This window comes from Erpetoichthys calabaricus, chromosome 17 (genome assembly GCF_900747795.2).
Source record: "Erpetoichthys calabaricus chromosome 17, fErpCal1.3, whole genome shotgun sequence".
NCBI classification, from domain to species: Eukaryota; Metazoa; Chordata; class Cladistia; order Polypteriformes; family Polypteridae; genus Erpetoichthys; species Erpetoichthys calabaricus.
Window position 1 is genome coordinate 34,765,294 of NC_041410.2, and position 22,540 is coordinate 34,787,833.

General features: G+C 39.8%; 1 protein-coding gene across 1 annotated transcript in view; it reads right to left on the minus strand.

The window, feature by feature from the left end:
* Positions 1-4,726: 4,726 nt before the first annotated feature.
* The window catches only part of LOC114667353 (aminopeptidase N-like), a 49,921-nt gene continuing 32,107 nt past the window's right edge, over positions 4,727-22,540 (minus strand). The window contains exons 12-20 of the mRNA XM_028822622.2: positions 22,338-22,471; positions 19,438-19,493; positions 15,647-15,794; positions 12,592-12,683; positions 12,369-12,479; positions 12,075-12,242; positions 11,039-11,179; positions 10,523-10,604; positions 4,727-6,515 (exon numbers count right to left, since the gene is read on the minus strand). Of these exons, the coding sequence (XP_028678455.1) occupies positions 6,363-6,515; positions 10,523-10,604; positions 11,039-11,179; positions 12,075-12,242; positions 12,369-12,479; positions 12,592-12,683; positions 15,647-15,794; positions 19,438-19,493; positions 22,338-22,471 (1,085 nt within the window). The 3' untranslated portion in view covers positions 4,727-6,362. The remainder of the gene's footprint in view (positions 6,516-10,522; positions 10,605-11,038; positions 11,180-12,074; positions 12,243-12,368; positions 12,480-12,591; positions 12,684-15,646; positions 15,795-19,437; positions 19,494-22,337; positions 22,472-22,540) is intronic.

The window sequence follows — 22,540 nt, forward strand, 5'->3', positions numbered from 1 at the left end:
GTAAGTTCATCATCAGTCACAAGTCCGGTGGGGGCCCTGCTGTGGGCTAAACATGCTGGACAGCACTTAGGGTTAAATATACTAGGTAGTGTTCATGTATCTTAACTGTATGTAAAAAGAGGAGTTTATTTTCTTATCATCAGTTATTTTCTGAGTGTATTTCTCTGTTACGTGTTAGGTGAACTCGGCTTTCTAAATTCAGCTCAGTATTCTGTATGCGCACCATATGACTAACCTGAAAAACTCATTAAGTCCCTCTTTGCCATTACAATGAACTTAATCCAAAAAAAACAATTTCCACTGCATTTCAGCCCTGCCACAAAAGGACCATCACTGCTTTGCACAAAAGGGCTTCATAGGCAAGAATATTGCTGCTAGTAAGATTGCACCTAAATCAACCATTTATCAGATCATCAAGAAATTCAAGGAGAGAATTGTTGTGATGAAGGCTTCAGGATGCCCAAGAAAGTCCAGCAAGGGCCAGGTCTGTCTCCTAAAGTTGATTCAGCTGCGGGATTGGAGCACCACCAGTGCAGAGCTTGCTCAGGAATGACAGCAGGCAGGTGTGAGTGAGGCGCAGACTTTTGGAGGATGGCCTGGTGTCAAGGAGGGTGGCAAAGAAGCCACGATAAACATCAGAGACAAACTGATATTCTGCAAAAGGTACAGAGATTGGACTGCTGAGGACTGCTGGAGTAAAGTTATTTTCTCTGTGTGATGATGCAGGTTCGCTCCATGCTCCCATCTTGCTTTTGGGAGCTCTTGTACCCAACACCATCAGTAATGTCACTGATGAGCTAGGTAGTGAGGCACAACAAATCAAGGTGATGGTGCAAAAAAGTGCCAAGTGCTTTTATTAAAACTGCAAACAAAAAAACAGTGTCCAAATAAATAGTGCAGTGCTTTACAAATCTTTATATAAATAATCCATTAAAACGAGTGAAAGGTGGAGGTTAAAATCCAATACCAGAAATCTTTTTAAAACAATGGCTGGAAGCTATCCTTTTAAAATACAAAGCACGGTGCCTTTCTTTTACTGGTGACTCCCCTGCTTCTCCCGTCCAGTCTATGCACCAGGGGAGCCACCCTACCTGCAGCTGACCTTATTTCTGCCTTCTCCTGCTGGTTTGTTCACCTCACCAATCCCTGGCTCTGGTAGGCTCTACCAAACCGCGACTTGGGCTCCCCAGCAACCAGGGCGCTAACGGTGGGGGGGTTCATTTCCCAAGTCCTGACTTCCACTGCCTTCTTGGCCTTATGCGGCGAGCCATTCTCTTTCCGGTCACTCCCGCTCTCCACAGAATGCTCAGCGGGTGCAACCACAATCGACTGCTCCTCGGGTGCCGACCAAACACCCAGGCTCACTGCTCAGCTGCCCGCGAGCCTGCACTCGCTCTCGCTCTCGCTCTCGCTCACTCTCACTCTCACTCTCACTCTCACTCTCACTCTCACTCTCACTCTCCTTGCACCGGCTTTCCTCTACCTGCTTCCAGTCTTCTTCTGCTGCAACCTCCGTTTCTTTCTTTTCCTTCCTTTTTTATCTTTTTCCTCCCCCAGCCGCCTCACGCTTCTATTTATCATGAGGACGTGGATCAGATGTGGCAATTAGCAGCTCCCGGGAACAATTACGGATGCGGACAACTCCTCACCTGTGCACTTGAGCGAGGTTCGCCCACATCATGAATTCCCCGGGAACCGATCTGCCACACTACCGCGCCCCCTTTCTAAGCCGCAAAAACGGCGATTATTTATTTAAAAAGTGGCCTTTTTGACGTGAGCTGTGGACCCGCTACACCACACTCTGATGAATTCCCTTTCTGATTGTTTGGGGCATCTGGAAAAAAGAAAAGGTGAGCGGCGCTACCATCACTCCTGTGTCACGCCAAAAGAAAAGCATCCTGAGACCATTCATGTGTGGCGTTGCTTCTCAGCCAAGGCAGTGGGTTCACTCACAATTTTGCCTAAGAACACAGCCATAAATAAAGAATGGGACCAAAACACCCCCGAGAGCAACGTCTCCCAACCATCCAAGAACAGTTTGGTGCCTTTTCCACCATGATGGAGCACCGGGCCATAAGGCAAAAATGAGAACTAAGTGGCTCTGAGAACAAAACATCAGAATTTTGGATCCAGGAAACTCCTCAGACCTTAATCCCATTGAGAACTTGTGGTCAATCCTCAAGAGGCGGGTGGACAAACAAAAACCCACCAATTCTGACAAACTCCAAGCATTGATTCTGCAAAAATGGGCTGCCATCAATCAGGATTTGGCTCAGAAGTTGATTCACAGCCTGCCAGGGTGAATTGCAGAGGTCTTGAAAAAGAAAGAAGGGCCAACACTGCAAATATTGATTCTTTGCATAAAATTAATGTAATTGTCAGTAAAAAACCTTTGAAACTTATGAAATGCTTGTAATTATACCAGAAATATCTGACAAAAAATCTAAAAGGTCACTTTGAGGAGATGAATAACCTATCTACTAAAGTTTTATTAAGTCCCAAAGAAACTTTTGTTAAGGCATTGTTACACACACATAAAAGAGAAATAGATGCATTTTTTCAGTACCTAAAAGTGTTACATATTATATTACTAGGGGGTTTTGCCCCCTGCTCGCTTCGTTCGCCCACTTCATGTCTCTGCCACTCGCGTTGTGAAGGGGGGGTTCTGAACGCACGCTAAGGAGATCAGCGTCTGATCAGCTGCTGGCTTTCTGCTGCTGCTGCCAAACTGCCTGTTCTGCTTGTCACGCTGTGCGTCGATCATTTAAAAGCCTGTACAGCAGCTGTCCTTTTGTCTCACATGACGTTAAAGTGTCTCTTGCGGGATGTCAAAGTGTCTTCCGAGAAGATTACGTATCGACCCAAGATTTTTTTATTATAATAGAGAGATATTATATTATATTATATTATATTATATTATATTATATTATATTATATTATATTATATTATATTATATTAAGGGCGGCACGGTGGCACAGTGGGTAGCGCTGTTGCCTCGCAGTTAGGAGACCTGGGTTTGCTACCCGGGTCCTCCATGTGTGGAGTTTGCATGTTCTCCTCGTGTCTGTATGGTTTTTCTTCGGGTACTCTGGTTTCCTCCCACAGTCCAAGACAGGTTAGGTGCATTGGCGATTCTAAATTGTGCTTTGTGTGTGTGTGTGGGCTGGCACCCTGCCCAGGGTTTGTTTCCTGCATTGTGCCCTGTGTTGGCTGGGATTGGCTCTAACAGACCCTGTAGTTAGATATTATATTATATTATATTATATTATATTATATTATATTATATTATATTATATTATATTATATTATATTATACTAGCCGTCCCCTGTTGTAATGTAACATAGTTAGTTCTATTATGCATATGTAACAATTCCCACGAAAATAACAATCTGTTTAAATTGTACATCCGCTTCCCCATATGTGAGCGGCAGATCCGCGAAGCGGCTAGCATGTAGCGCCCGCCCGGGGGTTGGCGAGCAAAGTGAGCAGGGGGCAGTGCTTCCTAGACTTTAATAAAGAGTCTAACTTCAAGTTGGGCATTGGTAGCCCCAGCTCCATGCTTTAAGAAGAAATCTTTTATTTTGTAAAGATCCTGCATTTGCCCTTATTTCTAGCAGGAGTTTATCAGTGATTTTTCCCCTCTAATGGGCATTTTTGGAAGTGCTGTTGGAATTTACTGGAGCTTGCGTGCTTTGGGACTCCTTGTTTATGACACTCTTATTATAATTGTAGCACGCAGCTAGTGCAAGCTCTGCTTATTGTCTGGTGTTTATATGTCTGCTATTTCATTTTATAGCACTGATGCTCAGATCAATTCCTGTATGGCTGACATACTGACATTAAATTGTTCTGAATATAAATCTTAATCTAATTGTATCAATACAGTGTCCATGTTTAAGTACTTTCTTACAGTATTCTTTCACCAAAACTAAGAGATGGAAACAAAAATCAAAGTCAGAGAACAAAGCAAAGATTCCGATAAACCAGAAAATCAAACACAAAAGTGCATACCACCAAGGAAAAGTTTATTATTCAATCTCGGATGTCAGGAAGTGCATGGAGCTGCCATTTATACCCTTGACCACTGGTGACAAGAGATGGCGTCACCTACAACAGCACCACAGTGACAACAGTACAGCACAAACTAGGGGCATCCATGAGAAGCAAAATGGAGTTTGCAGGGAGATGTCAAATATTTTTAGGACCCTTTGGGCAGGAGACATCCAGAAAACTAATAACAGCGATGAATTTCATGGATAACAGTACTCTGAACAAAAAAATAAATACAATTTTCACTTCTAAGAGAAGAACAATAAAGCAAGAAGAAATGAAATTTGAAAGCACATCATAAGACATGGCTTGAGCATACAGTATATTGCTCTTCCATCACTGTATGTATGAAGAGACTTACTGCAGATGATCACTGACCATTATAGATGTTGAAGGTGGTTCAACAAAATACTAACATGAGTAGTGGACACTATAAAAATTACTATTTTGCTTCATCCATTACTGTTTTTTGCATTGTTGTGAGTTTCTCTGTAAAGAAGTTCTCAATCAAAAATGGAACTCTTCAGCCCAAAGCAATCCAAGGCTGTGAGAGTCTTAGGTGAGGTCCAGAGATTCTGAAAGTCATTTTAGCCATGAACGTCGCCTCATCCAGGACAACATTAAAAATACACACTGAATCATAAACGTCTACACAATCAAATAAGTCGAAAATGTTCATTTCACCTTTTTTTTTTTATTTGTTCAATGATGCAGTTTAAAATACAAAACCACATAGTGGAATCATCCAAAAAGAGTATGAGAAGTGGCCCCTGAAAATGAAAGCACAACCTCTGAACGACCTGAACTCCTGCTTGATTATTTGATACCAATCAGTCAGATTTATTTTACAGATTGACCCCCCCATTCAGTCCTACCAGACAGTTCACACTCCAGGAGAATCGAGATGGCTGCAATGAATCATACGGTGGCTCATCAATGTCTGCTACCTTACTTTATTGATGTTCAATCACTAGAAAGGTAATTACAGTGTGCCATAACATCCAAATTGTGATTCTCTTTAAGCTTGCGTTTTAACTGTTCTGAACTGATTGCATTTATATGACAGCCAAAGGCTTCTTGTTTTGTTTTAATACTAAATCATCGCATGAAGAAAAGTCTCCTTGAGTTGCCTACACTTGATACCTAATGTAAGAAATTCATTATTCTCTGTCAGTCAGTCTGAAATGATTTGCTTGAATGTCCAGTGTCAGAACTGGCTTCCTGCACTGTAATAAAGCGATCATTGCAGGGATGCAGCATGTACAATGTTGATGTAAGCTCGGTGCACATCTAATATTTCACATTATTTATATTTGTACCCATGGTTCAAAGTGGATATCTCCAACTCCCTGAGACTTTGACCAGTAGAAATAGTGGAAGGACAGATCACTGCTTTTGTTAAAAGAATCAATCAAGACTAAAATGGATTGCATATTCCTGATAGCCATCAAATCAGTGTATAAAGCGTAGAAGGATTTCGGTATTGTCAACGATTTCCTAAGGAGGATGGTGCCACACTTGTATTCAATGAATATCGCTAGTCTGAAGAAAGACGTCTTCAGAAGCTGCTTTCCCTAATCAATATCCACAGTAACATAAGAAGGCACTTCATTAGACCCAAACATGTTCAGTTCACCTTCCACATGAGAGGACGGTTCAGTGCAAAAGTAGATAGAAAATAATAAAAAATTACATACGTTGATAAGCACTCCACATCAACAAACATACACGGTTATCTTTTTCAAGAAAGCTTTAAAATATAAACTTATTTCTTATAGATATATCAATTCATACTCTATATATAAATCATTTGTAGTCATATTTACTGTATAGGATCTTCATTACAAGTATGTACATACAATAAAAAGTCTACATTTAGCCACATAGTGCATTGTTGTCTTCTCTTCAGCGTATGATGACTCTTTTTCCAGCAGCTGCGGCCTTTTTGAGACACAGTGAACAGTGTGAGTGGATAAGCAGGAACATTATGGGGGAGCTTGTTGGACAGTTACACAATATTGGGACAATCCAATTCTTTATTGTTGGAAATAAAAGTCAAAAATCACAGATGCTTTCCTTACTGCTTCCCCAAAGGCACTTGTCCAGTTTGCATTGCTGGTGAAAAAATGTCTAGTTAGATAGAGTGATGGGAGCAGGGCTGTTAGCCAAGCCATTTGATTTTGGTTTTCTTTTACTGTCAAGTATTTCATCCACATACCAGCACAACTTAGCTCATAGCTCTGTCCTGCCTTCTTTATTTGAAGTGCTGCACAAAAGGGTGGCCAGGTGACTCCATGTATTTCAGTCCTATTAAAGCTTGTTATCGTCAAACCATTTCAACACTTTATCCTTGTTAGTGCTCACCCACTGGATGTTGGCTGTTGTCCTCTCCAAAGCCTGCTGCAAAGCTCTCTCACCAGAACCGAAGCCAATGTGCTGGTTATCCTTCCAGAACTGCTCCAGCTGTTGACATAACAAAAAAAAACATGAGAGGACTTGAGAGATTACACTGTGACATACGGCATGCGGACGCAAGCAGAGCCGAGCAGTCTGTGAACATGAGGACGTGGAGTGGGTTGGGACAGAACAAAAACCCAGATATGGCAACTTTGGTTTAAAAGTGACCTTTTATGACGTACATTTACTGCTAATGTTAACTAGATGGCACAAAAAATCCTTTTTAAAATTATCTTCTTATATAATACGTTACCGTGACTGTCCATTTGTCTGTCCAGGATTTTAAATCACCTGTAGCTTGCAAACTGTTTGACCTATTGACCTGGAATTTGGCACACATATACTACGTGACGTCTAATATCCGCTTTCAGAGTGATAATTGACCTCCAAGGTTATTCCTCTTTTTATTTTTAATTTATTTTATTGTTGAATTAACTCTCGGCAGTGGCCAGCAGGGCGGCCGTGTGGCGCATGCGTGCGGGAGTCGTTCTCATCCCTATCACTTTGTCGTCACTTCCCCTACTTCTTCATATCTTAATTCATTCTTTAAGCAGATTAAAGACTTAATTGCCAGCTTAAGTGAAAAATCAAGAAAAACGTACTAAATAATTGCAACACAAAAACTGACTTAATCTGTTTTAATGCGAAAAGATGCCGACGAAAGAAGTGAAGAAGCGGGCTGCTAGGGTGAAAAAAAGAAGAGCTGTTTAGGAAGCAGCAAGCGCGTCAGCCTCTGAGCAAACGAATGCTAAACGTACAGAGAAAGAGTATTAAAACTATAAGTCAAGTGTATTCATTGCACGTTATAGTGCAGTGCAACGTTACTGGTAATTATACAGTATATTTATCATGTACTAATGCCATTTTAATGGATCAAAATGTCTTCGGCTTTTCAAACATTTTATGTGGTGCAGTTTTCGTTAATTTGTTTTTCTTTACATAAAAACAAGTAACATCTTCATTTTAAGAATTTGTTAATTTTATAAATTCCCTTGGGGGCCACAGCCAGTATCAACAGTACCGGGCACAATGCAGGTGCCAGCCTTACTAGCACATTGCAAGCAGCATGAAGATGCCTGGTAAAAAGCAGAGTGTTAAGGCTATTCAGTTCTGTTCTTGGGAACTCAATGACGTTGCTGTCCTCAAGAGCTCAACTGCCAACAAAGTTTCTTTGTATCAATAGATGCACCAGTCTATTCATCCATCCATCAATCAATCATTTAGGTCTTTACATCTTTTTTAAACACTTTATCCATTGACAAGATGTTTCCTGAAGCATAAGTACAAATAGAGAGGCTGAGTAGAGAGTAAGGGCCCAACATGGGCCACACATGGAGGAAAACCCAAACGAGAGGTCATAGAGTATGTCTCTGAATTTATAGTACAGATAGATAAGGAATGCCAAGCATTGAAAATCCTAATAAGGCCACAGAGTGCTCTAAAAATGAACTTTTCCACAGTCACCGGTTTTGGAGTAAGAGGTTATAGGTTGCTTGCACAAGCCCAACATTATTCCTTAAAACATGCAGATGCTAATGAGGAATTCATAAGTAGGATGTTTGAATCATACTGCCTAAAAATAAAGGTGCCAAAGTGGTTCTTCAGAATGATGCCACAGGAAAACCATTTCTCCTTCCCAAATGAAACATCCACGTGAAGCTTCCAGAAAGAACCTTTTATATTGATTTGTGACATGTTCCCTAAATAACCATTGTCATACACATGCGCATGGGAGGTAGCTAAAAGGACCAAAAGAAGGTAATTCCACGGCAGGCCAGGGGGTGGCGGGCACAGTAAACTTTTCTCTTTCATTTCTGCAGACCAGACACGAGAAACTCTGCCTGAGTCCGATGACGTCACTTTCTGTTTCCACCCTGATGACATCACTTCCAGTGCAGGCCCCCCAAGAACATTACTTCTGGTTCCTGTTCCAGAGGACATCACTTCCACCGACCAACCATCAAAGAAGCCCAGCCACCTCTTTGCAGTCAGTTCTGCTGTGGACTCAATCTGTACACTTCTGTGCAACCAAAACCTCATTTTTGCAGCCTGAATCAAGTATATGGGTGGCTGCCCCAAAGCTCTTTTGGTGTCAAAGTCTATTTATTTCACACCATGAATAGACGATAACTGCTTTGTGAAATACCAATAGTTTCCTGGTTTTACAAGGAGTCTTGCTGCTTATATTAACATTGGTTAAGCTGAGGTTTTCTTGATGTGTCTGTATCCTGCTAGGTAGCCTACTATGCATTAGAGATTTCCGTTTTGTCCATATATTCGGAACCTTTAAAAGCCTCCAAAGAACCAAGAAATCTTCCCAGAATTAAGTGGTTCCTTGCCAAGCATAAGGAACCAAGTTTAGGAATATAAGTAACAAGCTGGTTAAGTTTGTAGATGATACCAGGATAGGTGGATTAGCAGATAATTTGGAATCCGTTATATCATTACAGAAGGACTATGATAGCATACAGGCTTGGGCAGATTTGTGGCAGATGAAATTTAATGTCAGTAAATGTAAAGTATTACACATAGGAAGTGAATACACAATGGGTGGTCGGAAAATCGAGAGTACACCTTATGAGAAGGATTTAGGAGTCATAGTGGACTCTAAGCTATCGACTTCCCGACAGTGTTCAGAAGCCATTAAGAAGGCTAACAGAATGTTTGGTTATATAGCATGATGTGTGGAGTACAAATCATAGGAGGTTCTGCTCAACCTTAATAATGCACTGGTGAGGCCTCATCTGGAGTACTGTGTGCAGTTTTGGTCTCCAGGCTACAAAAAGGACATAGCAGCAATGGAAAAGATCCAGAGAAGAGTGACTAGGCTGATTCCAGGGCTACACGGGTGGAATTATGAGGAAAGATTAAAAGAACTGAGCCTTTTCAGTTTAAGCAAAAGAAGATTAAGAGGAGACATGACTGAGGTGTTTAAAATTATAAAGGGAATTAGTATAGTGGATCGAGACTGTTATTTTAAAATGAGTTCATCAAGAACACGGGGACACAGTTGGAAACTTGCTAAGGGTAAATTTCGCACAAACATTAGGAAGTTTTTCTTTACTCAAAGAACGATAGACACTTGGAATAAGTGACCATGTAGTGTGGTAGATAGTAAGACTTTAGGGACTTTCAAAACTCGACTCGATGTTTTTTTGGAAGAAATAAGTGGATAGGTCTGGCGAGCTTTGCTGGGCTGAATGGCCTGTTCTCGTCTAGATTTTTCTAATATTCTAACCATACAACCCAATATTTCAAAGAGTGTATTATAAAGGCCAAATGGCTCAACAATCCTCAAGAACATGTACAGGTCACTTTACGAAGCTGAGTGTGATCAGGGTGTGTGTTGGTTCCAGGGATCACTAGCCTGGCATTCATGGCATTTTGAAGGGCATCTCTGACACTGTATATATCTTGTGGGGTGTCTCACAGGTTGTGGTGGGTATCAACGGCCACTTATTGCTAGAGCCTCATATCTGGACTTGGAAGGTAACCTTGGGGAATGGCTCGTTGACAGAAACGCTAGAGTGAGATGAAAAGCAGGGGAAAAACATACAGAGAAAGAAAAGAAACAGAGCTGGAAGGAAGCCATCCACATCTCGTTAGAGATTAACACAATGTGCAGTCATACCCGTTGGGGTAGACAGGCTGTCCTTATTGATTATTTGTTTTGATAGTTTGTGTTCCAGCTGTCATGAGCACCTTTCACCTATCTGTAATGCACTTATGTTATTTGTGTGTGGCAGAGAGATCAGAGCACTGAATGAGGAGCTAGACCACTGTAAGTCATATTCACACACCCAGTGTTTGAGCCACCAAGTAACCTAACCTGTGTAGTAGGAAAACTGGAGTAAACCTATGGAGCAAGTGGAAAATCACCACTTGTAAGGATTCAAATCCAGAGCTCAGCAGCTGTGAGGTACCAGCACTAGCCATTTGCTTCACAGTACAGTTTCAAATTTAATACAATAAGAAGGAAAGACATCTTGGAAGTCATTTCTAATGGCACATACCTGTTGGAGCTCAAAAGTAGTTGAAAATCTCTTTGTCACCCCATCGATGAGGTTTGAAAAGGAGAAGGAGCCGCCACCATACCTGTGAAATGAGAAGAGCAGAAAGCACTCAGAAGGAGAGTTTAGTTGGTGGTGAGAATGAGTCGGTGCTCACAAATACCATGGCATGCATGTGTGTGACAGGAAAGGATTCTCTCCCAGAATGAGGTGCTTTAAAGTATCAAGGTGATGAACACAAGCTTCTCATAATTAATGCCAAAGACAAAAAAGCTTTGTGAAACTGCTACAACTGTTATAAGACATCAAGGTCATTTTGGGCTTTGGGAAACTTTAGAATCGATAAAATAACATTTGCCATTGAGTTGAGTGTAAGGATAACTATTGCTACATCAGCTGACTAAAGATGCAAGTACGAAAAACTGAAAATGAGCTCTGATTTCTTAGCACATTTCATCATTTGACTGTTATTTATGCCTGTAAGAGTCATGCAAAAGGAGAAGGCAGATTTTTACTTACTGTTCATATATCTTAGCCCAGTTAGCTCGTACAAAATCCCAGGCTAGTGGCTGGCCCACCACATTATTAGCAATATAAACAATGGTGGAGGTGGCATCCTGCTTGCGGATTTTGCTCGGGTTCAGGGCATAATCAAGATACCTGCAAGAGATTTGAAATTTAGTTACATCTTCATGTTCTTTAAAAATCTGAATCTACAGTTCTGTGAGAGAAATTTATGAGGAGCAAACAGTTCATGACATGTCATAAGAAGGAATGACAAAAATAAAAAGCTCAGCACTGAGTGTTGAGAAGGCAACCAGTAATACAGGTGATCAAAATTCTGTGCCCATTTTCTGATTTTGCCCCATTGTGTAGAATAGACAGATTGATAATTGAAATAAGACGTGCTACTTCCGCCATAATTCTTAATTGAGCTATAAACATCCAAAATTGCTGCTGGATGAAGTAACAGCTTGATATTTTTATTTGCACATGTTTGGACCAGATGTCTGCTTAAGAAACGTTCAGTTTTACAAAAGGTTTATTTTATTTGTTTTGCTTAATAAATAAGGTTGTAGCCAGTAATCCACCCATTTACTAAACCTATGTAATCCAAAATTAAGGGCAAAATTATTGTGGTTCATAGGAGATGAAGATGATTTGAAAACAGAAGGGAAGGCTAAAAGTTGTCATGAATAGTTTCATATTCAGAATGTGCTGCACTAGAAAATGAGCATGCAGGAGACAGAGATGGAGGGAGACATACACTAGTGTCTTCTGAAAACTTTCAGTTAAGAGTTTTAATATATGAAAACTACCTTTTCTTCTTATCATTAATTTTTTAAAATGTGCACAAGACTTCTTTTCCAAGACCTTAAAAATGAAACTGACTGACAGGATTACAATTTATCAAAAGCAAGCAACATTCCCAGTTTATAATTTCGCCACGTTGTTTACAGTTACCCACCAGCGATACTGAAAATGTTAATCCCAATTTTTTATTTTCCCCAGCAATACCTGCTTCTTGTATATTAGTCTGAAAGCTATGACTGACCTGTTCAAAAGCCAGGGCTGTTTCGTACAGGAGAGAGCCGAGCGCAGTTTGTCTGCTTCAGTTGCGATGGATGCGTTGTTGAACATTTCCCAGCCAAAATCCCATTCTTGTTCCCCACCAGCAGCTATGGCGTTGCAGTAGATGGTTGTTCTCAGATTTGGATGAATTCTGTTTAACACAAAAATTCAGACCCCACTCACAGTTACTTCTCCCTAAATAAAACTAAACTTCTCCCTGAACTAAAATGAGAAATTGATTTTAGTGACAGATGAACAGTAAAGCAATTCCACTCACGGGTTATTGTCAGAATTTTTTCTCCATTGCTGATAGAGGTTAACGGCCAGGTCTCTGCACTCAGTCAAGCCATTGCTGCAGGCAATGCTAATGGCATTTATTTGGTTGTACCTTCAAAGTGAGAAGTAGGCACAGGTCAGTAGAGGTGTTCTGATTTTTGTACAGAGATGACAATCTGCATCACTTTCAGGTATCATTGAGCACAATCTAACAAATGACTTACTGCTCAGTGAGGCCAGTGGGCACTTTATTCCAGTTTTCAGTGATATTTTTAAAATGTTTATAGAGAGGAGTAACTTGTTTCCTAAGGTAAGCCTAAAAGATATAAAAATATTTCAGAAATTATTCAATAGTATTAAGAAAGCCTTACCATTTATGTCATGACCTCATTGACTACCTTTTTGTCTTTTGTCTTTTGGTTATTATATATTTATGCACTCATATTTCAGTTCTAGTCTGCTATTTAACATTTTCTTGTCCTACAGTAGTACTCATTTGTACCAAAGGTTCCACAGCCTAGTCAGAACATCTCTCTATTTTGTCAAAAAAAAGACTTTTTGGAAGATTTATTCAAGTCCCACGAGATGAGACTTTGGCCATGAGATGTTTTCAAGTCCCGCCCTCCTCTCAACCATTTTCAACCACGCACACGGTAATCTCAGCTCTCATTCGTGTGAATGCTTTTGACAGACACAGTTTCTGCTCTCTCAGCTCTTATAAATTTTTATGTTTTCCTCACTTTAACTTTTTAATTAAAGAAGACATATTATGTCCAAATCTTATTGAAGAACTTCATCATGAAGGGTTATCAACATAAAAAATGAGTACACGGGCAATCCTAGCATGGAGAAATGATAAAGTTAAATGAATTAACGCCAAAAATGATGATCGGTTACACGGCAAATTGGTTAAATGCGTATCAATAGACTGTGCTGAAACAGTTGGTGGTGATTGTGCAGAAGATGAAAACATCAACTTACAATATCCTAACGAATATCTACAACCGTTAACAACGTCTGGTCTTACAACGTGCGAATTACTGTAGAAAGAAGGATGTTCCCAAGAAAGATAATGTAGTACATCTTCCGCAGATAACATTACACAACAAAGGAGATCTTGATATGTCATTCATATTAAAACGTTAACAGTTTCCGATTAGAATAGCTTTTGCAAAGACAATCAACAAATCACAGAGACAAACATTCGAAAAGTTGTTTTATTTAATAGAGGGAAAGAAATGAAATTCAATCACAGGAAGTTATACGTGGCATTGTCACGATGAAGGTCCAAACACAGAATCAAAATTCAATGCGATATTGACGAAAATGTAATTAAAAAATAGTTTTTACTGAAGTTTTACAATAAAAGTGTAAGTTTAAAAAATATTTGTATGTTAAATTCAAAGCCAAACAGAACATAATCGTATTATGCAAAAAATAACTCTAACACAAAATGAAACATAATCTACTTTCAAAATATTACATTTTACTCTATTTTAATATGGTTAATTACTTGCTGTAATGTAAAATAGTTCTATTATGCATATGTAACAATTCCCATGAAAATAAAAGGCTGTTTAAATTGTACAACTGTATCCCCATACACGAGCAACAGAACCGTAAAGAGGCTAGCACGTAGCGCCTGCCCGGGGGTTGGCGAGCAAAGCGAGCAGGGGGCAAAGCCCCCTAGTCTTTAAAAATGATTAATTAATTACTGTGTCTAGTAATTACGACTTTAATTCTGAATGCAAGCTCTTTATAGATCAAAGTGGCAAGCTGGTTTTCCCACCAGAGAGCATGGCAACAGTCTGCTACAACTGAAGAGATTTCCATCCTGATTAATTTGCCTCTAGTTCTTTATCATTCATCGATCCATTTTATGAACACGAGTTTTCCAGTTAAGGGTCACAGAGGGCCAGAACAATCCCCACAAACACTGGATTTCCATCCATCAAAGTGTATATTTTCACACACACCCACACAGGGCCAGCTAATGGCCACCAGCTCACCTAACCTGCATACCTTTAGCATAGGGCGTCTGAACAACATCCAACAAACTCCACCAAACATCGATGGCAGTAGAAATCTCACCCAACTCTATGTGTTGTTAGCTACTAATTGATGAGTTGCCATGACTCTCAGCCATTCATTATATTAAATCTTACACATCCGAGGTGTGTACATCTGTTTCTGATTTATAGGGACATCATTTGGACAGCAAGAAGGAACCTTAAGCAGCCCATGGAATGTTATAAATGCTGAAGATAACTTAAAAAAGAAGAGTCCAGTGAAAGAGAACATTTTAAGGCAAGTCTGTTATCATGTGTACATAGTACAGTGAAATTCAGACTTGAGTGACTACTTATAACAGTTGACCAAAAATACAATACAATAAAAGATATAAAAAGTATACAATACATAGCATTCACAGAATACATATATATATTTGCATTTTTATGTATTTGAAGCTTTATGATTGACTCCTCAGCAACTTTATGGCTTGTGAGTAGAATCTGTCTCTGAATCTTCTGGTGCGAGTACCCATGGTCCTGCACCATTTGTCAGAATGTGAATTTTATTGCGAAGGAATCGTTACTCAGTGATGAGGTTCCCCTGATACTGTGCTGACTCTTTTACACATGTTTTTCAGACTCCTCTAAAATGCGTAAGAAGAAGCCAACATCCTGCTCATGCAGCAGACGTTTCTGTAGACCAGGAGGTTGTGGGTAGAGTTGACAGCAGGAGTAGTGCTGTTTTTGCATGCTTGGTAGCTGTCTCACACTTGGTTGCTTCTTACCTCCATAGAGGTGTAGCAACAACTGACCTTAGGCATTTGCAGAAGCAGAACATTTCTAAATTCATCATGTGTATCCAGGAATCACCCCATAAGACAGTGAGAAAGCAGGTCATTAGTGGGAAAGGAATAAGCAACTGCTAAAGGACATTTCTGTATTCAGTGCAGCTGAAGAAGTCTCTTTGGGTTAGCCTGGTCTAATCTCTTATTATCAGTGACTCCCCTTTGCCTTTAAACTGGTGATGTGGAATGGGAGTTCAGTGCAAAGTGGTACAGGGAGGATATGAACAAAGAAACAGTGATTTGGAGAGCTAATGTCACATTGCATTATCTTTACTGGGTATAAAAGAGATGGAGAAAAGAGCAATTAGAAAAAGGTTTGAGCTGTCAATTATCATGTTAAAGATTAAAAAGAAAAGCTGTGATAGTTATAAAACCACAGGGAATAAAGGAATGGTGTGCACTTACTGCCATTGATGCCCTACCTGCATAGGCCCATTCACTTCCGTCCGATCAAACATGAGAATGTAGTAGCCGAGGTTGTCTATAGCTGACTCCCAAGGCATAAATTCTACTTCATTGCTGAGATATTTTGTCATGTTCAAGGCATCTGTAGATTGAATATAATTTGCTCTAGAAATAAACAAAAAGGAAACGTCAAATGGACTACACTAAAAGAAAGCAGACAACAAAATTAAAGCATAACATCTATCATGAGAGAACAAGGGCTGAGTTATGTGAACTTTTAAAAAAGCAAGCACACTTTGGGCTCCCCTTCTATTTCTCTCATTCAACCTTCAAGGTATCTTGGTATAAATGCATCCCTGTCTATAGGGATGTTTACACTACTACTGTATATGTATGTAAAGAAAATAACAAGTATGGCAAACCATTCATTGTGTCTGAAAGGGGACCATTCATGTGGGAAGAGTGGTGGCTCTGTGGCTAAGGATCTGCGCTGGTCCCATTACTGCCAGAAGGAGTCCTACTCTGTTGGTCCCCTTGATCAAGGTCTTTAACTTGAAAGTTGCTCTAGGGGTACTGAACCATGGCTGACCCTGTGCTCTGACCCCTAAAGATCAAGCATAAAGACAATTTCCCCTCAGGGATTAACTATCCATCCATCCATTTTCCAACCCGCTGAATCCGAACACAGGGTCACGGGGGTCTGCTGGAGCCAATCCCAGCCAACACAGGGCACAAGGCAGGAAACAATCCTGGGCAGGGTGCCAACCCACCGCAGGACACACACAAACACACCCACACACCAAGCACACACTAGGGCCAATTTAGAATCGCCAATCCACCTAACCTGCATGTCTTTGGAATGTGGGAGGAAACCGGAGCGCCCGGAGGAAACCCACGCAGACACGGGGAGAACATGCAAACTCCACGCAGGGAGGACCCGGGAATCGAACCCAGGAGGGATTAACTAAACGTATTAAATAAAAAAAATTGTATTGTTGTCCACATATTGATTTGGCAAAATTTTTACACGAGATGCCCTTCCTGACGTAACCCTCCCCATTTATCCAGGCTTGGGACAGGCACAAAGAAACACACTGGTTTGTGCATCCCCTGTGACAGAGTAATAGGGATTGTGGAAGAGAGGTGAAAAAGAGAGTGCAGGCAGGGTGGAATGGGAGGAGAAGAGTGACAGGCGTGATTTGTGACAGACGGGCATCAGCAAGAGTGAAAGGGAAGGTCTACAGGATGGTAGTGAGACCAGCTATGTTATATGGGCTGGAGACGGTGGCACTGACCAAAATGCAGGAGACAGAGCTGGAGGTAGCAGAGTTAAAGATGTAAGATCTGCACTGGGTGTGACGAGGATGGATAGGATTAGAAATTAGTACATTAGAGGGTCAGCTCAAGTTGGACGGTTGGGAGACAAAGTCAGAGAGGTGAGATTGCGTTGGTTTGGACATGTGCAGAGGAGAGATTCTGGGTATATTGGGAGAAGGATGCTAAGGATAGAGCTGCCAGGAAAGAGGAAAAGAGGAAGGCTTAAGAGGAGGTTTATGGATGTGGTGAGCGAGGACATGCAGGTGATGGGTGTAACAGAATAAGATGCAGAGGACAGAAAGATATAGAAGGAGACGATGGCAACCCCTAATGGGAGCAGCCAAAAGAAGAATGAAGATTAAATAAAAAAAATACGTCCACATTTCTTGTCTGGATAGTTTATCGACATTTTTAAAATACCTACTTCATTTTTTTTTTGTTTTATTGTTCATTGAACACCTTGCAATTGTAAGCTTTGTGTGAAGAATTACTTCTAGGATTCCCTTTCCTGTTGGCTCTTAACAAGACTTTACCTACTATCCTACTATCATCACGGCTGAGTAATATTGTCCCAAGAAATTGCTATATAAAAATAGTACTAGGGTGTTGTACCATGTTAACCATTATGGATGCAGTGAAAGGTTAAGCAAAATGACACTAGAAAGATTACAATATACAAGCTTTTGAGGCAACTCAGGCCCCTTCTTCTTTAACCTTAGATCTTCAAATGAGTGTCTACTTATAATTCCAAGAGCTAAACTTAAAAGCAGTGGTGAGGCGGCCTTCTGCTGTTATGCATCTAAAATCTGGAATAGCTTACCGAATGAAATTTTCCAGGCTAATATGGTTGAGCACTTTATAAAACTGCTAAAACCCCATTATTTTAACATGGCTTTCTCATAGCTTCATTTTAGTGTAACCCTGATATTCTGTATAAGCATTTAATTATTGTTTTTATCGAAAATCCATATTAACACCTACTTTCTCTGCTGTTCTTTTTCCACTTTTCTGTGCTGGTGATCTGTGCCCCCACCACCAGATCAGGGCACCATGAGGTCCCTACACTGATGAATTGAAGGCCAGATTTCCACCATCATCATCTACTTCTTCCATGTGAACTCTGAATACCATGAGGACTGACTGAGATCATTTATATTTGGCTGAATGCCTTGTGGGAGCTGGGTGGTCTTGTGGCCTTGGAACCCCTGCAGATTTTGTTTTTTTTTCTCCAGCCCTCTGAAGTTTTTTTTTTGTTTTTTTCTGTCCTCCCTGGCCATTGGGCCTTACTTTATTTTTTGTTACTTAGTATTACCTAATCTTATTTTTATATTTTTCTTTTTTTTTCTTCATCTTGTAAAGCATTTTGAGCTACATGAAAACGTGCTATAGAAATAAATGTTATTGTTGTTATTCTTAGCCAATAAAAGGTGTCATTTTGCTTAACTTCTCACTACTTACAATCCTGTAAATCTGTAGAAAGTATTTTTAATTAAACCAGACAGAAAATATACATTGATGATTGGAGTAATGCAGACTACACAGGGTTGGAGCTGAGGAGCACAGATCTACTGTGGCACCTGGAGCTTTACACTCCCATCATTCTCAGGTGAGAAAATCTCCTTTTACAGTACAGCATGTCACGTAACCCACTGAGAAATAAAACTGGACTCCAGTCAGCTGTTTTTTTTTATTCTAACCAGACTGCCTGATCCTGGCTGAAGTGCAGCAAGTAAAGGGTTTCATAGAAAGCTGAATGCACATTTTAATTCATATAGGACCTTCCTAAGATGAAGGGTTTACCGTTACAGAGATACAATGCCTTTATTTATGTATATTTTTATGCAAAGAACAATAGAAAGGGTTATACTGGTGTCGAAATATCAACTTTCAGTTTTCACTGGGATTATATGCTTTACTTTTCCTTGAACATAGTAAAAATAGATTCCAGTGTCACACCTTTCTGTGTACGTGTGAGTTTGAGTGTGGGTGTGGGTGTCTGGCATGCGTAACTTGGGATGAATCGACTGATTGAAGGCAAATTTAGTTTCTTTTACATGAGAAATGTTAGAATCTTATCGCTTTCTGAAAATGTTGATGAACAGGAACACCCATCTTCAGTCTCCCACGTTGATAAGATGTTAATCTCGTTGTTTACCTTCCGTGGAGTGGGCACTGATGGTTTTATTATTGATGCGTTACATTTGCACAGAGGAGCAGAAATGTTCTGCCAACAAGTTTGATTAGTGTATGAAAAACATTGTGTAATGCATATGCTCAGCCTGTTAGAGCCGGTGCACAGGCAGCTGAAGTAACTCGCTGTGGGTCACAATGCAACTAACGGGAGGGGTCTAAACCAACACCACTTACCATTAATCCTAAGATCACATTAAATCTGTTTCCTACTACAATTGTCTGGCCAAATAAACAGCATTTGATTTCATTTTGAAAAAGTGCATTGTTTCTCCCTTCCCTTTAATCTAAACACATTTACCTTGCTAGATTAAATGCATCATCGATGATCTGGGCTCTGTTTATAACTGGAATGATCTGAAAAGGAAAAAAGAATGGCTCAAGTCCAAGAGTATAATTATGAAGCACTGCTGCTGCTGGCTGACTAGTTGATTTTGACAATGATGGCCACCCTTACTGCAGGCCACACCATTCAGACCAACGAGACAGCAGTTACTGTATATACGTATGTTTATTGCCTTGTGAGCCTAGAACCGACTCTGTTTCCATGCCCAGCTCTTAAGTATACATTACAGAAAGCTTACAAAATATGAAACTAAAATACTCATAATATAAAACAAACAATGCAAGAGCACCATTTTAATCACTTTTTAAACTTCAGTTTTTACACAAAAGTATAATTACAGAAATAGAGTAAAGGCTCTGCTTCAAAGGATAATCAAATCTGCATTCTTCTGGTCTCCAATTAAATTCCTTATTATCAGCTCCAAATCATCAGATTTATTAAATAAGTAAAACTATGCAATACATTGAAACAGAAGAACAATGACAGGCTTGTGTCACTTTACCAAAAGCCTCAATGAAGGGGATGCTGTTCGTGTCAAAGACCATGATGAGACTGCATTTTTAATGCAGAGAACTCTGCCCTTTTTACAATCAGGTGTTAGGAAGTATTGTGGAAGAATAATTTTAGGGTAACATAGCATTCATCTTAAAGGAATAGCATAAAGGCTTAATAAATGTCAGAAACCTGTTCAGGCACACCAGGGAGCCAGATAAAGGTCTAGTGAGCAACAAAATATACACTGAAATATAAGAAATGGTTGAGGAAAAATACTGAGATGGTCAAGTAAATAAAGAATATACCAGAAGAAAGGTTGATGTAATATACAAAATGAACTGAAGGATGACTAAGAGATGACTAAGAAATCAGCAGATGTCCTATAAACGAGAATGGACAGTTGTGATATGCACAGAAAATTCAAGGGTGGTAGCTCATCTCAAATAGTATAAAAGAACCAGAATATAAATAAATTACTATTATATATATCATTTGGGTGTAAACCAATGAACCAACCAGATTAAAATGTATGCATTGATTGACACTGTTATGTAAATTGAGTAGTTTATAAAATGAACCTCTATCTTTTGTTTCTCTGATCATTCTGACCACACTGTGACAGACTGCTTTTGAAGAATGCTCCCTCTAAGGCATTTTGCCGAGGAGTAATTAAAAGATACCATGAACAGCTTTTCTCCTGCCTGATTAATGGTTTGTCCTGTTAGACGATGTTTCTTTCTTTAATAAGATGTTACATTTCTACCACAGTATAGAAGAAGAAAAACTGTCAAGGTGTCCAAGTACACTGCATCCTCTGTGGGCGGAAATGTACAGAAGTGCAGTACAAGCATGCACTGGATGCTGGATGGAGGGCTACCTGTTTGTCTGAGTGATTCACTTGGAAGGGTTGGTCACCACCGTCAATGAAGCACACAAATGTTGGTACTGGGTATGCATGGCTGATCATTTTTTCTCTATCTTTGCTTTTGTTTTTAATGCTTCATTAAATTTTTAATCCTATTTTTTCTTTTACAAGAACATCTTGGTCAAGAACACCACAGTATTTAATTCTCATGTTTTACTTTTATACTGATGTGTTATTCATTTTTGTATCCTGCTGTTTTGATTTTTTTTTATTGCTCTCTCCTTGTCACTGACATTTTCATGGTATTGGATACTCGGAATTGCTGGGCAATGTGTTGAGTGTGAGTGCAGTGTGTGATGTTTGCATGGTGGAGCTATAAAGAAGGCAGCATGAATGTTAAAATTTTCAATCAATAAAAAGGAAAGCCCTTACTGAGATACTTGCACTCAAACGGCATGCAAACAAAGGCAAAACAATTTGGGAAACTACTGATTTTTGTAGTATTGAATCTTTTTTTATCCCCGTAACACAACAAAAGATTAGTGATAAATTTAGTGTTCTGTTCTATTCTCCTAACTGACCCCCATTAGATGGCAGTTCAGAGCTCCAGGATTCCCAAAGTTTGAAAGTATCTTGTACGCAGTGCTCATTAGAAATGATAATTAACATTACTGTCAAGGACACTCTAGAAACAGGGGTGTCAAACTGCGGTCCTAGAGGGCCGCAGTGACTGCAGGTTTTCATTCTAACCCTTGCCTTAATTTTAATTAACTTGACTCAGGCCCCTTTGTTTCTTTTTCCTTAATTAGCAGCCAAACAATAATGAGACACAAAACAAGCTGCCACATGACCAGCTAACCTGTGCCCATCACACAATATCTGAAAAAAAGAAGGGTGAACATCTCAGTAAAGTTGAACCTTTCACCAAAACATTTTTGGAAATGTCTGCTGTGGTAGAAAGAGAGCAGCAACAGGCTGTGGAATTAAATAACGGGTTTAATTAACAGCAAGAATTGTATTCTCATTAACAAACTGGTTGGAGTGAAACTGATTAGAGTTTGAAGTCCCAGTTTAGCTGGTCATCTGTCAGCTCATTTCATGTCTCATTTCTGTTTGGCTACCATTTACTTATGAAAAGAATGAATTCAGAGGACTGAATCCTTAAAAACAGGGCTATTAAAATGAATGGAAAAGGAGTTAATTAGCAGTGAAAACTGGTCACTGATTAGGAAAAGTGGCCTGGAGTTTGACATCTATGCTCTAGAAGTGCAAACCAAAGTGTAGTTAAAATATCAACTTTGAATCATTAAAGTGAACGCGATATTAGCAAACAATCTTCATTTTAACTTTTATATAACCTATCACTGGCTTGACTTAAGCAGCAATTTCAAATGGCCCGGGCAGACTCTATGAAAAGACAGAAGAAGAAATAGAGGACACTAATACAGCATGAATAGTTGATCTTGCACTGATATTACTTAATTCCAGTACTTACATTATGGTCGCTCTCCAGCTGTGTTTGAAGTCTGTGCCAGTTCTCTGGGTCATAGTTAACCCTGTAGTAGCCAGTGACATTGATGTTTGCCAGGATCCATTCATTTCCAGATGTAGTAAAACTGTTCACTATTTCTATTTTGGAAATAAATATAACAGTTAATAACAGATCTAGGGCTCTTTCAGAAGAAATCAGTGTTGTGA